The sequence below is a fragment of the Camponotus vicinus genome, unplaced genomic scaffold (genome assembly GCF_025532165.1).
Source record: "Camponotus vicinus isolate PSW18456_S1 unplaced genomic scaffold, iyCamVici1.0 SCAF_7, whole genome shotgun sequence".
NCBI classification, from domain to species: domain Eukaryota; kingdom Metazoa; phylum Arthropoda; class Insecta; order Hymenoptera; family Formicidae; genus Camponotus; species Camponotus vicinus.
Window position 1 is genome coordinate 2,234,154 of NW_028141979.1, and position 16,227 is coordinate 2,250,380.

Below are 16,227 nucleotides of genomic sequence, written 5' to 3' on the forward strand. Positions count from 1 at the left end.
TCAGCATTTCCATGTAATGGATAGAGTTGTATACGTTTCCTGATATCTTGCTCCAGATGATCGAGTGAGCTTTCCGCATCCCGAGCTACCGGCGACAAACGGCGCGATGAATGGCAGTGGCTACGCTCACGCGAGCATCGCGATGATGTGCCAGCCCAACGGCGGTCACTCGGATCACGGCTCCAGTTCGGGCGTGAGCTCCTTCGGTGACCCGGAGCGTCCCCTGCTACGGTCAGTGATTGTGCCGCCGCCGACGATCGTGAGCGACGACAGCAATCACAGCACCCATTCGCACAGCACGCCACCCGGAACCGGCGCCGTCTCCTGTCGACCGACCAATTACAAGTTCAAGAGCTCGATTAAGCAAAGGTTCTCGGCCGAGAGGATCAAGTCGTGCTCGTCGCCGGTGTCGAACGGTGTTGGTCTGGACAAGCCGCCGTCCTCGTCGTCGCACGGGGTGCCAATCTTCGCGCTGCACGACGCCGGCTCCTTCTACGTACCGCTGACAGTCGAGGCGTCCATGATCAGGCCCTACCTGAGTTTCATCCCGGACACCGGGCCTGACATTGTTCTCCATCCGGTTACGATATCGGTCAACTTTAATCACGTATCGCCGCCCGCGTGGTCGCAACACCACAGCCCCGTTCATCAGCATCAGACATAAGGGAGAAGCGAATGAAATAAGACAATTTATCGTTTGATTGCTAGTGTCTATCGTAGACGAAAGACACAGTCCCAGTTGTTTATCGATTTCTGATATCGATCCTTGACGGATTACTGCACTAGTATAAAGCGATTATGAAAATGCGGACGAGTTCTTGATTAATATCATTAAACATCGTGGTAAAATCAGGAGCGATCATGGGGCCGTCCGTAGTGCTTGCGAGAATCACGAGCAACCCTCGTAGTTGTTCTATTTTATTAGTCGCAATACGCGATAAACGGAATAGAGCGATCTATATACGTTACAATTCATTAATGTTTCAATTTAGTATTATATAATTATATAATTATATTATTATAATTATTAATAATATTATTATAATTATATAATTTCGTTAAATCTCGTTATATTAAACTTTGGAAACTAATAGATTCTGATATTAATTATGCGATGTTTTAAAATATATTTGTAGAAACAATTAACACGTTCCACATTGGACTGATTTTAGAGACTTTCCGTTCACGCCACGTAGGTCGCATGCGCTTAACATTATCGAGATTAATTTTTATAGTTCGTTTATAATATTTTGCATCGTGTATAGATCGCTTTGATGTACGCTGCGTGACGCCGAAGTCTAAGATGTTTGTAACATTTACCGAGGCTGTGGGTCGTTTTAGCATTTATGAGAGAAAGTGCGCGCGAGAGAGAGAGAATGAGAGTGAGAAAGAGAGAGAGAGAGAGCATGTTAAGAGTTGTATATAGGTAGAGTATTAAGAATAGGAAGTCCACAAGTCGTTTTGGCTTCGGTGTGTCTTTCTTCGTCGTTAATCTGTATAATTCAGACACCCGTTTTCCTTCTTCTCCTTCTTCCCTATCGGATATTTCGTCTCCTTCCTCTTTTCGCTCCATCTTTTCTCCTCCTCGGACTCGCTTATTTTCCGTTTTGTCAGTTTAGACAAACTTTTCGCGTATGCTGTGTTCTCTTAATCAAGAATCAGTATAAATGTTGATAAGTACTGTAAGAATTATGTGATATAAAAGTTTAGAATTGAACTAAATTGAATTAATTGCCATTATTCTGCTACTGTAAATGATCTCGATCATCCTGAGCAAAGCTTTACGTGCGTTACAAGTTCAAAATGGAATAATGTTTCGAGAAGATTTTGAAATAATCATGTAAAGAGCGTAAAATGATTTAGAATTCTTTAACATTGAATTTTTTTATTCGATTATTACCTCTCTGATCATGTTATCTTTTCACTTTTTACAGTACTCACTGCGGATATCGAATCTTAATCAATTGTATATTGACTATTCGGTGGAGAGAGACACATGTCGTGTTTCAAGTTGGGATTCGGAAACAAGTTGATTCTTCATGTAACGCATGGAAAAATTAATTTCTGTTAGGTTAATACAGCAAATGCATGACAAATAGATGAATGTTATCAATCTGACAGAACTTGATTTACCCAGAATATTTTCGAAATCCCGACGAATCGATTCGTGTAAACCAACAATTTTCCGTATTCGAATGTAAGTTGGCGTAAAAGTGCCTACATATATCGATTCACGAATTCCACATATGTAATTTCCCGTATGTATACATACGAAGCAAAAGTGTTTCATTATTCTTTTCTGCGAATAATAATCCTGTGTCATGTTCGATTACGAGAGGATTGAGTCTGCTCGATGCCCCGCCAAAGAAAAACGGGCCTCAGCAATTAAAGACTGACCAAGACCTGCATTACACTAAAATTCTTGTAAGAGATCACTTGCATTAAATATATTTGTATATATCATGTCTATAGTTGTAACTTTAACAAAGAATTTATGCGGAATAAATTATATTTACCATATATAAAAGAGCGCCTTTATAGCGCCGATTATCTTTTTCATGTCATACTTTACATGCACGATCCTCTTTTGCGTTGAAATCATAATTAGATGAAAGAGAAAGAAAATCTTACTTTACTCTCTATCTTACTTTTCGTAATTCAAATTGCCCAGTTAGGATTAATAACAATTATTTGCCATCTATCGCGAAATTATGAGAAAATACGCAATATAATCGGGAAGAAAATAAAGAGACCACTGGAGAATGCAATTAAAGATTTTTTTATTACATCAACATAATACTGGCTAAGGGTCAAAACAATATCATAGAACGCGTCTATGGTCAGCGGGAGGGTAGAGCGCCGAGGTTAACATGGGCGACTCGCGACGGATGTCTCATCCTCTCCAAGAAGGCGATTCTACTTCCTTCGCCTTCAGAGAGGGGAGGTAGCCGGCGACTCGTTGACGATGAAGGGGGAGCATATAGTCTCTAATGATCCCTAACTACAGTTAAGTATCTTATAAGTATAATAAAACTAATCGCGCGCACAGCGAGGCAACCAAGTCTCGGAACAAATCAGCCTTAACGAACCCTTCGAAAAGAATCGATCGAGTGAAGTCTTGCTGGGACGCGCGAGCCAGCGGTGCTCGCCTCCTCGTCGTCGTCGTCGTGGCGGAAATATTCGTAGCGACATTGTCCCGTTGATACATCGATGAGCTATTCGACAGACGAAGAAGGGCGATGCAGCCGCTGCCTCGCTCTTCCCTCCCGCTGAACGAGGACGAGAAGATCCCAGGCGTGGCTGTCTTGGCGACACCCCGTTTGTTGTTGTTTGCCGGATGTTGTATCGTCAATTGAAAAACCTAACTACACAGAGTCCAAGGGAACTGAGTACCTGGTAATATCGGACACATATCGTCAATATCGAGTAATTAATGATAAACGCGGTAAGACGCGAGGCGACGCGTCCCCTAGCATATGTGAGGCGTGCGCGGGGCGTGGGTGAACTGAATGTGCAGGTTCGGATAGATGCGCGGGTTTAACACTACCGGGTAATGTAACGGGGGTAAGCACAACATCTTATGACTTTTGGTATTAGTCGACGAGTAGTATGAGTCGAGCATAGGGGCAGCCACCGCGGTGGCGTGCTGCGTCCTGACGGGGGGCCCCCGCTGCGCGGGGACGGCGGGGACGCCTGCTGACACGGGGCACCATTCGGCGGACTGCGAGCTTCCGAGGAAGCTTGATGGTTACTTTTTCTTCTGGGCTTTCTCCGCGGCCTTTGTTACCTTGCCTTGGGTGTCTTTGAATGTGACGCTCTGCGAGAAAACGAATCGTTCAATATTCTCTCATTTCGTGCGATCATTATAATTAATATTTTGAAACAATCGATATTCCGTAGCATTTCTTTTCCAAATTAATTTTTATTAAAATTTGTCGTTTTCTAATTTTATCGTTTTTTTTTAAATATATGTCATAAAAATAAAATTGTTTTCTTCTCTAAATTAATTTCTATAGAAAAAAACGATAAAATTTATTAAGAGCAACAGAGAACTCATTTATAAAGAAAATTAAATTTTGCATCAAATTAAATTTTTTGTTACGATAATTTATGCATAGCAGATTATTTTCACGTGTACTTTTTGTATGCACTTTTTGAATTGTTATTAATCGCAAATTTAAAATTAATAGAATAGGCAAAGATTTCTTTATATTTTATGATGAAGTGATTATTATGCATGAAATAAAAAAATTTCGTGACGATATCTTTGTGATCTGTTAATTCAAGATTGAAAACAATTACTTTATAAGAGTGGAATAAATTTATAATTCATAAGATCTACCTACGATCTCACAAGCAGACTCGTTTACCTTAATAACACCCACGGCGACGGTCTGACGCATGTCGCGGACTGCGAAACGGCCCAGGGGTGGAAACTCCTGGAAGGCCTCGACGCACATCGGCTTGGTCGGCTGCAGCATCACGATGGCCGCGTCGCCGCTTTTGATGCTCTTCGGGTTCTCCTCGGTGGTCTTGCCGGTACGACGGTCGCATTTCTCCTTAATCTCGGCGAACTTGCACGCGATGTGAGCGGTATGGCAGTCGAGCACCGGTGTGTAACCGTTGCTGATCTGTCCCGGATGGTTCAGCACGATGACCTGGGCGGTGAAGTCGGCGGCTCCGCGCGGCGGCTGATTCTTGGAGTCGCCGGCCACGTAGCCGCGCCTCAGTTCCTTCACGGAGATGTTCTTCACGTTGAAGCCGACGTTGTCGCCTGGCAGGGCCTCCGTCAGCGCCTCGTGATGCATCTCGACGGATTTCACCTCGGTAGTGAGGGCCGCCGGCGCGAAGGTAACCAGCATACCTTAAAATTGCAAATCAGTTAGCTGAAGATTTCACATTGATTCTTTGAAGACAGAGACAGTTATATTCGAGGGATAATAAAATCATTATTTTTCGAATATATATTCGGCCATACTCACCTGGTTTCAGGATACCGGTCTCTACCCGGCCGACAGGCACGGTTCCAATCCCACCGATCTTGTAGACATCCTGAAGCGGCAGTCGCAGTGCCTTGTCAGTGGGTCTGGAGGGCGGCAGGATGGCGTCGAGCGCCTCGATGAGCGTCTTGCCATCGGCGTTGCCGTCCTTGCGCTCCACCTTCCAGCCCTTGTACCAGGGGGTTTTCGGGGACGGTTCGAGCATGTTGTCGCCATGCCAGCCGGAGATGGGCACGAAGGCGACCGAGGCGGTGTTGTAGCCGATCTTCTTGATGTACGACGACACCTCCTTCTTGATCTCCTCGAAGCGGGTCTCCGAGTACGGCGGGTCAGTCATGTCCATCTTGTTGACGCCGACTATCAGTTGCTTCACGCCCAGCGTGAAGGCGAGCAACGCGTGTTCGCGAGTCTGCCCGTTCTTCGAGATCCCGGCCTCGAACTCGCCGATACCGGCGGCGACGATCAGCACCGCGCAGTCCGCCTGGCTGGTCCCGGTGATCATGTTCTTGATGAAATCGCGATGACCGGGCGCGTCGATGATGGTGACGTAGTACTTGGCCGTCTCGAACTTCCACAGGGCAATATCGATGGTGATGCCGCGCTCGCGCTCCGCTTTAAGCTTGTCCAGCACCCAGGCGTACTTGAAGGAGCCCTTACCCATCTCCTGCGCCTCCTTCTCGAACTTCTCGATCGTCCGCTTGTCGATACCGCCGCATTTGTAGATCAGGTGACCGGTCGTCGTCGACTTGCCAGAGTCCACATGGCCGATCACCACGATGTTTATATGGATCTTTTCCTTGCCCATGATGTCGAGGTTCTAGCTACCTGCGAAAATAAATCGTTGAAAATTCAGAGATGATCGATTTAAAATTGATCGAGCGGCAGATAGAAAAAAATGATGTATCGATTTTAATCTAATATCGGGTTCTTCTCCCTTTTGTTGTAGAACACGACGCAATATCTGTATATAAACTAGTCTCCGCTGTTAAATCGGTTGTACATTATAGACTCAAGGGAGACCCTTATAAGCTAGTTGAACCTCTATACGTGTAGTTTGGCTATAGACAATTCTAAAAATATTGTTTTATAAATAAGCTGCTTTCTATCGGCTGCTTGTTTGAATATGTACGTAATGGTAATTTAAATATTAATATGAGACCGCAATAATATTATAGCTCTACGTACGATGTAAAAGACGTGTAAATTACATAAATATAGATTTTAGCAAAAAAATTTAATAAAAAGAATTAAATACAATTTAAGCATAAATGTTTATTAACACGAGAATTACCGTTTGAATCTGCATATAATTTATTAATAAAATATCTATCGATATATCTATGTGTGAATAGAAAATGTGTATCAGAATAATCTTTAATAATATCTAGACAAAAAAATATATTTTTTTGCACAAAGTAAGAGACTATGTATACTTAATACTATAATGTATGTCTTTTGACAAATTATATAATTGTAATATCAATCTTCTTTTATATTTATATTAAAATACAACAAGGGAAACTTCACGCACAGCGCGTTGATCGGACATTAAAGAGGCAATAAATATTGACGTGAGGACAGAGGACCTTTCGCAAGCCACAAAGGGTATTGATTCGTTTCAAGGAGAGACCCACGCAGGGCTCGTGAACTCTCTCTCTCTCTCTCTCTCTCTCTCTCTCTCTCTCTCTCTCGACGTACGTGTATAAATATGAGTGGTATCGGATCGAGTATGCGCGGTTATTTCCCGCCGAGGCGATTGCGAATTGCCGCGTAAAAAGGCAAAAGAACGGCTTCACCACTCGATTATGTCGATTCGAGTGAGTTTAATTAGAGGGCTAACTCGGCCGCCTTCCAATGAACTCGTCAAATCGAATCGTATCGCGCGGCCCAGGTAATCCATCCCGCGAGTCCGCCTTTTAGATCAATAAAGGGTGTATGATACTGCCCTAGCAATCTCGGCCTACGTACAGGGTGCGGTGCGCAGGGTGTTTTAAAAGTTGCCTGTCTGTTTCGACTGACGGACATTAAGAGCTGCATGAATATTAGATTCACGTCTCATAATAAAGAATTTAGATTTTAATATGAAAGGGGAATAATTAAAAATAATTATTTAATAAATTATTTTTTAGAAAATTCGGAAAGCGATTATAAATTATTATTCAAATTATTATAAGCCTAGAAAATTTTCAGTTTAAATAAAGAAAAAAAAACACTCAAGAATATATATTCTATAAATAAATTGTCTGGTGCATCTAAATTTTATTCTCATTAAATACATTTTTATCGAATCATTATAAACTTTAAAAAATTCAATTAGATTAAATTGCATCACAAATCGATATAATAACCGATATAATAACGATATTAATAAGTCAAAAAATAGACTAGACGATTAATCAACACTAATTGTTTAATTAAATTATTCTCCTATGAAACATTTTAAGAGAGAATTACTTGGAACATATTTTTCGTTTTTAATTTTAATTTTTAAAAATGTTCCTTACTGCAAGAGCGACTCATCCAAGGCCCAAGTCGCACATTAGATTATATCGTTTATAGCGAAAATGCACGCTACGATATACGTAAATGAAAAGAGAACAAATTGAATAATAATCGACGTAGGCACGAGTGTTCCCGAGAGAGATGCGTCTAAAAAATGGGTATCGTGCAATTAAATTGCATTTCTTTATTTACGCGCGATGCGTTGCAAGCCGCGTTCATGGCTAGTCTGCCTCTTCTAATAATAGTCATAGCTCCACGAAGGCGGCCATTTCTCAGAGACGATTACTCCGAAGCATCGCGCCTTTGCGGTGTCACCGCACGAGGAATCGAAAGACCATCGTCACCCTAAGAGCTTCTTTGCTCGTACGAACGCGATCATGCGATCGGAGACTTCTCTTCGACATATCTCCCTAGGTGGATGGCGATGGTCTCGGAAAGAGTACATTCGACATGCACGATTACGACACATCGCGCAACGACTTCGGGACCATCGTCGACGAATTGGTAGCACTTACCTCGATCGACCGTCGCCGGGAATCGATCGATCGCGACGACACACACCCGGATTCGCAGTAAGCCTCTCCACCGGGAGGTCGATCACGTAATCCTGGGAAGAATTTCGGAGAAGAATCGCGGGGAAGAATCGCGCGCGGAGCACAAGCGTCGATTATTTAATCGAACGTAACGCAATCACCGTCGCGTAATGGCCGGCCTTTCTGCCCTCGCGTTGCCAGACTCGCGGCCGCTCGGAGGGAACCCTTTAGCTATCCGCTCGGAGGAACCTCCGGCTCGTGAACGTGCGACGGGGCTTACGAGATGCGACGAGTCGTGGGCGGATTCGCCCGAGGAGCGGCGCGCCGGCTCGAATCGATACTCTCGCTGGCTGGCTGGCCGGCGCGCGAGCTTGCCGGCTGGCTTGAGCTGGAGCTTGCAGCGGGACCGATCGAAGTCCTTCCCTCGCGACGTCGAGAATGTTATCTCGATCGAGGAGCTGATTGATCGTCGTCGTTCGGGACGATTTACTCACCCGGAGGTTCGCCGTCGACGGATCTCCGCTTCGAAAATCACCGCTTCGACGTGCTTTCCGCGCACGCAAGCTCGAGGAGCGACAAGGAGAGAGAGAGAAAGAAAGAGAAAGGAAGAGAGAATGAGATCGAGAGGGGATGGGAGGGAGAGGGTGGGCGACTGGGAGAAGGAGGAAGAGAGAAGGCTCGATCCGGGGTGGATGAACAAACGACCGCCGTGCCATCTAAACGCTTTTGCGGCGCTTGCGCCCGCACGCGTTTCCGCGTTGCGACCCTTCCCGATTGGTCCCCGGCCCCGGTCGGCCGAGCATCTATTTTCCTTCTCGGCGAGGACAAAAGAACGACTTGGTCGTCGTGGCCGACGCTCGCTCGCTTGATGCATTCCGCTCCGATGCGCAGGTCCGTCTCCTTTCAGAAGACATGTTTTTCAACGCGGTTTAATCCGCCAAGAAAGCGGCGGCGATGGCCGTATGTAATTAAATAATGAGATCGCCGGCGATGTATCTTGCGCACTTTATTGCAGTTTTTATCGATCCTCCACTCGCATTTTACGTCTGTGTTGAAGCAGCAGGGATGCATCGCGGTTCTCGTTTCGAGGACTTTGAGCTGGCGGGAAATCTAAGGGCGATGCCTCAAAACGTCTTGCATCTTTAAAGAAATTTTTGAATTCCTTATTTCGATTTTACATATTTTTTAAATAAAAACATATTTCTTATTATTGTCTTTTATTAAATAATAATTATGAGAAGGCAATAAAATGACCATAATAGTTTTTTTAGTATTAAGTATTAAATATTATAGATTGTGTTGAAAGATTATAAATTAATACGATTAATATTGTACGATAATAAAAAGCAGGCCAGCAGATACAATTGATGGCTGACCATGTCCGACTTTAACCACTGCGAATCTTTTCACGATGTTTTCGTATTTTATTTATGAGAAAATATAATTTCTATTGATTTTTTGCAAAAATTACACGCATTAATAATAAGAAGACTTATCACATTTTCGTTTTAATAGAAATTCAATTCAAATTCTCGAAGATGTCGGCTGCGTCACGTGCTCGCTACGATCATAAATAGAAGCAGCAGCTGCTCCAAAGTCATCGTGATGGAGGTCAGTGCTGCCTCCAAAGATCGCGAAGAAAATTAATTTCGACGTGCGCGATAACGTAATTTAAGATTCTTTGATTAATTCAATTAGGTAATCCGATAGTTTCTTCGATAGAATTTTGGCGCTCACGACGGTGGCTTTACAGCTCAGAGATGGAGACCTATAGTGATAGTGATTCTGAGGAGGTCAGTGGCAAAGTCGTGACGAATCGTTCTTGTAGATGTGTCGTATTTTGCGACTAAACTTATTGAATAAAGCCGTTGGTCTACTGTTGACATAAACATTTTTTCTCGAGATGATAACTGTCTGATCGGTGAAGGAATGACCGGATGTAACTACTGATTCTACTAAATCATGTTAGGTTTTTATCTTTACTTTTAATTTTTTTATGCAAATATAATCACTTTTCATTGAATTTTCTAGTTAAATTTCTTTTCGTTGATAAAGTCTAATATTTTTATATCGATAAAACACGTACTCAAGAAGCAAAAAATAACTATTTTTTTTTCATTTCAACTCGGAACGACTGACAAAGGAAATTCTCGTAAATTTAAAAGCGGAGATTAGTCGTCGCGAGTTCCGGATTCGTGACGAACGCAGCCGAAAATAACGCGACGATCGGCCAAAAATAGTAGGGAAGAACGAGAGAGACGCTCGCGATTTCCGCTATTGAATTGACGACTCATTCGTTATTCTAACATTAAACGTTTTAATAACACTTTGATCGCATCGTCGATATTTCGGTCAGTCCCAGACGGTTGAAGACGGGGAATGCAAAACAAAACGTCAAATCCGAGACCGATCGAGATATTTAAATCTGTATTCCAAATTGGGATCCTCTCAACAATCCAGGAATGTAAACAAGATTTCGCGAATTTGACAACTCGTGGATACTTCCTGGTTTCCGCTTTTAGCCGAGCGTGCACGTTAACGGCACACTTAATATATGTTCTATTTTATCCAGGTCGATCGTTACGTCAAGGCAACCTGCTTTCTTTAATCCTTTGTGCAGCGACGAGACACTTACGAGTCTCTTATATAGTGTTATCTTTATTTATAATTAAATTATTATAAAGTCTTAGATATATATTTTCTTATGTTGCATGCATCCAATACATAAATTTAAGAAAATAAGTAAAAAAATATTAGAAGTATTTATAATATTATAAATACGGAATTTCTGTAACGAGAGTAATTAAAATTGACAGAAATTCTCTCTTAATTTAACCTTGTTAAAATTACTGATATTGCTTTGAAGATAGTCTTTGAGTTCTTAGAATGTTAAATATTATATTTTGAACTGAAAAAAAACATCGCGTCCAGCGAGATCATTTAATCATGACTAGGGAATAAGAAACTGACCCTTTTTATGAGTATTTGACCTAACTTGTGTTTTCTCTTGCAAGTTTCTTTTGATGATTAATATTTTAAGAAGAATATATCAGTTTTTTTTTCACTTCATGAATGAATAATGAACATTACATAATATATATCTTGTTGCAAAAGTACTGATTAGGAAGTTTGAGAGCTTGCGATGCGATAAAACGATACACTATCTTTTTCAACATCATATAATTTCTTTGTCTTCAAGGTAACTATTTTATTTATGTTGTTGAGTGTTAATTTTTAGAAGTTTTTTTTCTATAACATATCAAGATCTTCTGGAAGAAAAAAAGCTAAACAAAAGAACTCCATCAGTTATATTGAAATTTTAAAAAAGATAAAAGTGAAGATAGACGAATTATTACTCGCGTGAAATATACCAGCTGTGACTAATAAAACGCGAGTGCCAAATATCTCGAGTTAGTGACGGGGAAAAGACTCGATTGCCGACACTCACGTGTCGTTGACATCGGTCAATGGCGCGTGCATTTACGTTGACGCACGTGCGTCAAAGTTTCACGCGTGGCCTTTCGACGTGCGATTGTACAGAAAAGCCACGTAAATTTCCTTAAATTAATTATATTATCTTTGATTCTCGCGTATTATTCCATTATTACGGATGCAATAGTGAGAGACGCTTCATTAAATTCTTAAATTACTTATCGCTATACGAGATGTCTAGATAATTCAGGAAATAACTTGATGTCATCCGTGCGATCTTCTGACTTTAATTTGGCCCCGATTACATCAGTTCGTCAACGCGGATTCGCTTAATTACTTCGAAATTTGCGATGTGCCAAAAACGAGTTGCGTATCTTATCGGTTGGAGATTGCTTTCGTATGATGGCTTTGAATGCCTATCACAGAATGGCATCGTATTTAAATTTAGATGACGTTGATCATGATCTCCAAAAGAGGGAACGAGCGATTCCATGTAAGACGCTGTTACTAGTATTCAGAAGAAATAATAAACTATAGATATATGGCAGCTTCCTGCAGCAAATAGGAGCATTTAAATGTGTTTTGCGGGGAAAATTCCTCTAAAGTTTATCATCTGGCTGTGTTTACGAGGATAACTTTGCAGTTTCATTGAGAGACATCGCTACCATAAATTCCAGCATTCTATTTCCGTTATGTCCTACGAATTCACGCTCATCTTCTACTTATTTATGGCAAGTACGTGGCCGACTTCCGATCTCGTACGTTGTCTTACGATAGTCTCATTGCATTATTCCAGTAAATTTTGTTTTATTGCACTTCTGATATTAGTTTCCGTTACAAAGAAAACAAAAGACTTCATCACATCATGAGGGTCATCGGTAAGATAATTTATAGAATCCTCTGCGCGATGATCGTTATATGTACGGTTCCTGGAACTTTTAACAGTGTATTTAAAACTCTCTGAATCTAAATTTGACTCAAAAATTTCAGTAATTCCAAGATCGTGCCTTTTCGTTCGATTCTACGATAAATAAAAAGAATTGAAAGAAATTGTTAATTTATTTTATTGTTCAAATTTGCTGAAATTTTTAAGGAAATTATTTTCTTTGGGGAAAGAAGAAAAGAGAAAATTTCACTATAAATGCACATTTTCGGGGATTAAAGTGACGTATTAATTTGTTGATGAGTGCAAAAACAAATTTAATATTGAAATGTATTCCCTGAATGCTGAGAATGCCGTCATAAACATTAACTTGTTGAAGCTCCTTTTATAACTAACTGCGATGTTTGCGCAGTTAATACTTCATGAAACGAATAAAAAAAAAAAGATTTGCGTAATGAATTAAATTCCACGAAATATAATTTAATTTATGAATAATATCGCAGAAATTTTGAGTTGTGGCGCTATTATTATCAAAATTATAATTTTTTAAATTATAGCTTCTTTTTTTGTAAATCTTCAGTTATACATTTTTAACTTATTTTATATTAATTTTTTTAAATAATAATTGAAACGTTTAGATGTAACATTTAGATGCATATTCTGCCAAATGAAAACAGAATTTGTCGTGATAATGAAATAGCACGTGACTTCGACAGACATTATGTAAAGCAGCGTTGACAGTCACGCACAGAGAGGATGATGAAGGGGAGGGAGGAGCACAACTTATTCGATCCTTATAAATGAATTCGCAGAAGACTCTTTGTATATTAATGTAAACCATCCTATATCCTGATTTATGCGCGTCCACACGCCAACTCGTATATTGTCAATCTGTCAGTGACAAATCGTCGCTGGTGCTTCCTCGCAGACGGTTAATTTAGGACATCAAATTCACGCCTTACCGTCAAATACTCGTTGCACATCTCATGTCTTTTTGCCAGATGTACTCAAGTGGCTTGAATGATTACGATTGTCACGTGAAGATTAATTTCGATAATTTCGATAAATGATAATTCAGCATTTAAATGAAACATAATAATTATTTATGTAAAATCTTCTTGAAACATAATAATGAAACATAATAATTATTTATGTAAAATCTTCTTTAAGAATAAATTTTCAAACTTTTGTTATAGATAATAAACATGCAGGTTATATTAATTAAATAAAATAAGTCTGAATCAAAATTCCAGAGTCAAGTTTTCAATTTTTGAAATTATGCCTTCTGAACGGTTAAGGATTTATGGCAGCGAATGCGTTGATATTCCTTGGAAATGTTAGGATCTGTTTCTTGTAAATATATCGTCAAGCGTTTATCAGATAAATAAACGAAAGGAGAGAAATTCGCTTGCGAATTAATTCCCGAAAGCAGAACATGAATGAATCCGCGGGCCAGCTGGGTCGCAGCGTTTGAGGAATTATCACTTCCGGAGCGCGCAGGATCGTCTGGCAACCAATCAAGAGTCCGGGAATCGGCTCGGAAATGCGGCAAATATTTCGGCCCGAGCCGAAATATCGAAAGGTGGGAGCCTTTCGGTGCCATCGGTTTCTTATAAAAAGAGACGCGCGACGTCGCGACGTCGTATTCACACCGGTGGTGGGCGAGCAAAAACGTCATACTCGATCTCGGAATATCGAAGGGTGAAGCATAAGTGTCGCGTTTTAAAATAAATTTTATCATTTAATAGATAAAATATCCTTTCTGTTTTTTTAAGACATTGGTTTTATTTTGTAAAACTTTGTTGGATTAAAATTAAAGCTGCAATGTCTTCGGCGATGTATGTAAGTATTAGTGAAGTTTTTCAGTTACACAACTAGAATTATCTATTAATCAATGGAATTATCAATAGAATAATCAGTAGAATTATCTATTAATAATAAATATCCTGAAACATACAAATCAAATGAAATTTTCAAATAGGGGGTAAATATGAATAGAAAAATATTTTAAATTGAAAATAAAGGATGAGTAAGAAAATTATAAAAATGTAAATGGACATCATAATTTTTTTCACAAGCATTATGCGCGCAGTTGTTAAGATCACATTTAAAAGAATATATTTAAAAGAATATATAATTTTAATATTTGATAAATGAAGTGCAATTTAGAAACAAAATGCAATTTGTCTTAAAAGAGTGACATTTCCAGATTAGATTTAGGTTTTTTTTCTAAAGTGGTAAGATAGCTAAAGTTCAATTTTTGAACTTTAAACGAACGAATAGGGAGATATGAATACGTACATTTGTCAAGATGCCACTAAGACATCATTTATGGTCAGGGTCAATGCATATGTTCAGATTGGCAAAATTCCAAAAATTCCTTGGCTAAATGGCTTATTAGGCGTCGAATGACTTAACCCATTGACGTCTGCGTAGTTTAATATGCAGCTTTTCTCTTCCAAACGACTCGAAATTAAAGGTTTTCAGGGAATTTACATTCTTATGTATTCCTTTTTTATTTTTTAAATTTCAATTGTATAGAATTGTTCTTTACGCGAATTTGCAAAGTAAACTAAAATGTACTAAATTGACTAAAAATAAAGAATTAAAAATAAATGTATCTTTGTACCACTTTTGAAGGAATCCTTGGGTGCCAAGGTTGCCATGTTCAATCAATATGCCAACAAACACAAAGACAAGCAGAGCAAAAATCCATTCACATCTGGTTTAAACATTGAAAAACCAAAATTCTCCAAAGAGGAATACGGCAGGTACTTAAAATTCAATTAGATTTGCCATTTGATGAGAATTCTTAATGCGATATATAATTCCATCAATACTATTTACAATTTAACCGTGATATTATTATTGATTCGCTTCAGACCAGAAGCAGGTTCCTTATCAGATTTGCGTGGTCGCAAAGCGAATGCCCATGTATTGAAGGAAATTCTGGAGCTTTGCGAAATTATTAGTCAGGAAGGTACACCCTGTCTGGATCAACCTGACGTAATTGGCATCACGTTTGGTGACATCTTCAACATTTATACTAATATTAGTAGTAAATGCGTTGGCTTGTTACTGAGAGCGAGGAAGCAGAAGTATTTAGAATTTGAAGGCGAATGCCTTTTCCAGGTAAATTGGCTTGAGAGTGAAATAATATTCTTATAGATATAGATTTTTTAAAATCTAATTCGGATCTAATACGGATGTATCGTCGAAGATTAAACTTGAAAAAATACATAATTAATAACTAATGTGTTATGCTGTTAATATTTATATCATTGTATCATATAACATAAATTCGATTTTTTTCCGCAGAGGAGAGACGACGACGTGCCGATATTTTTAGTCAAGCCCATCGAAGAAATTCGTAAGGAGTATAATCAACGACTGGAAGAAACCCGGAAGAATTTACTGGACAGTTAATGTAAATAATAGAAAATTAATAATTATATAATAATTATTATCTAATTATTGAATAATTATTAGTTTCTAATTCTATTAACATTATCTATCCTCGAAAGAACATTCGCAGTCTGTATTTATTCGCCTATATTTTATAGTAACACAAATGACCATTGTATAATATACGATTTGTTGTATTCTTCTCGTTGGATTTTGTATAAGAATGAGTGGAAATCGATGATATTAAGAATGGATGAATGTAAATGGATGTAAATATTTCAGGAATAGTGCAAATGAGATATGTTAATGCGATAAAATGATCAGTACGATTAATACAATTTTTATGGAACATCTCTTTGAGACAGTCATCTTTGTATAAATATAGCGCGTAATAAATAATTAATACATCTTACATATATCTCTCATTTCATCTCTCTTAAAGACATTTCGATATAGTTTGTACATCTCGCAT

The 16,227-nt window shown here is 39.4% G+C and overlaps 3 protein-coding genes across 6 annotated transcripts in view; 2 read left to right on the forward strand and 1 right to left on the reverse strand.

The window, feature by feature from the left end:
* Positions 1 to 2,527, forward strand: part of Cwo (transcription factor cwo) — a 35,573-nt gene extending 33,046 nt beyond the window's left edge. For 2 of the 3 annotated variants that reach the window (XM_083104848.1, XM_083104847.1), the window contains exon 4: positions 57 to 2,527. In XM_083104848.1, the coding sequence (XP_082960974.1) occupies positions 57 to 664 (608 nt within the window). In that variant the 3' untranslated portion in view covers positions 665 to 2,527. The remainder of the gene's footprint in view (positions 1 to 56) is intronic. The other variant, XM_083104846.1, reaches the window with a different exon arrangement.
* Positions 2,528 to 2,763: 236 nt separating this feature from the next.
* Positions 2,764 to 8,309, reverse strand: Ef-1a-f1 (translation elongation factor eEF-1 alpha chain). The gene is made up of 4 exons (XM_083104845.1): positions 8,018 to 8,309; positions 4,983 to 5,825; positions 4,371 to 4,864; positions 2,764 to 3,817 (listed from the first exon to the last, which is right to left on the reverse strand). The coding sequence occupies exons 2-4, from the start codon at positions 5,803 to 5,805 to the stop codon at positions 3,749 to 3,751; spliced, it is 1,386 nt and encodes a 461-aa protein (XP_082960971.1). The 5' UTR covers positions 5,806 to 5,825; positions 8,018 to 8,309; the 3' UTR covers positions 2,764 to 3,748.
* Positions 8,310 to 9,631: 1,322 nt separating this feature from the next.
* Positions 9,632 to 16,167, forward strand: LOC145974943 (actin-binding Rho-activating protein). 2 transcript variants are annotated; one of them, XM_083105073.1, is made up of 4 exons: positions 9,632 to 9,828; positions 14,991 to 15,121; positions 15,233 to 15,482; positions 15,669 to 16,167. In XM_083105073.1, exons 1-4 carry the CDS (start codon positions 9,796 to 9,798, stop codon positions 15,774 to 15,776), a joined length of 522 nt encoding a protein of 173 aa, XP_082961199.1. In that variant the 5' UTR covers positions 9,632 to 9,795; the 3' UTR covers positions 15,777 to 16,167. The 2 variants fall into 2 exon arrangements, with proteins under 2 accessions (XP_082961199.1, XP_082961200.1); XM_083105074.1 differs by lacking the exon at positions 9,632 to 9,828 and adding an exon at positions 13,976 to 14,192.
* Positions 16,168 to 16,227: the final 60 nt, after the last annotated feature.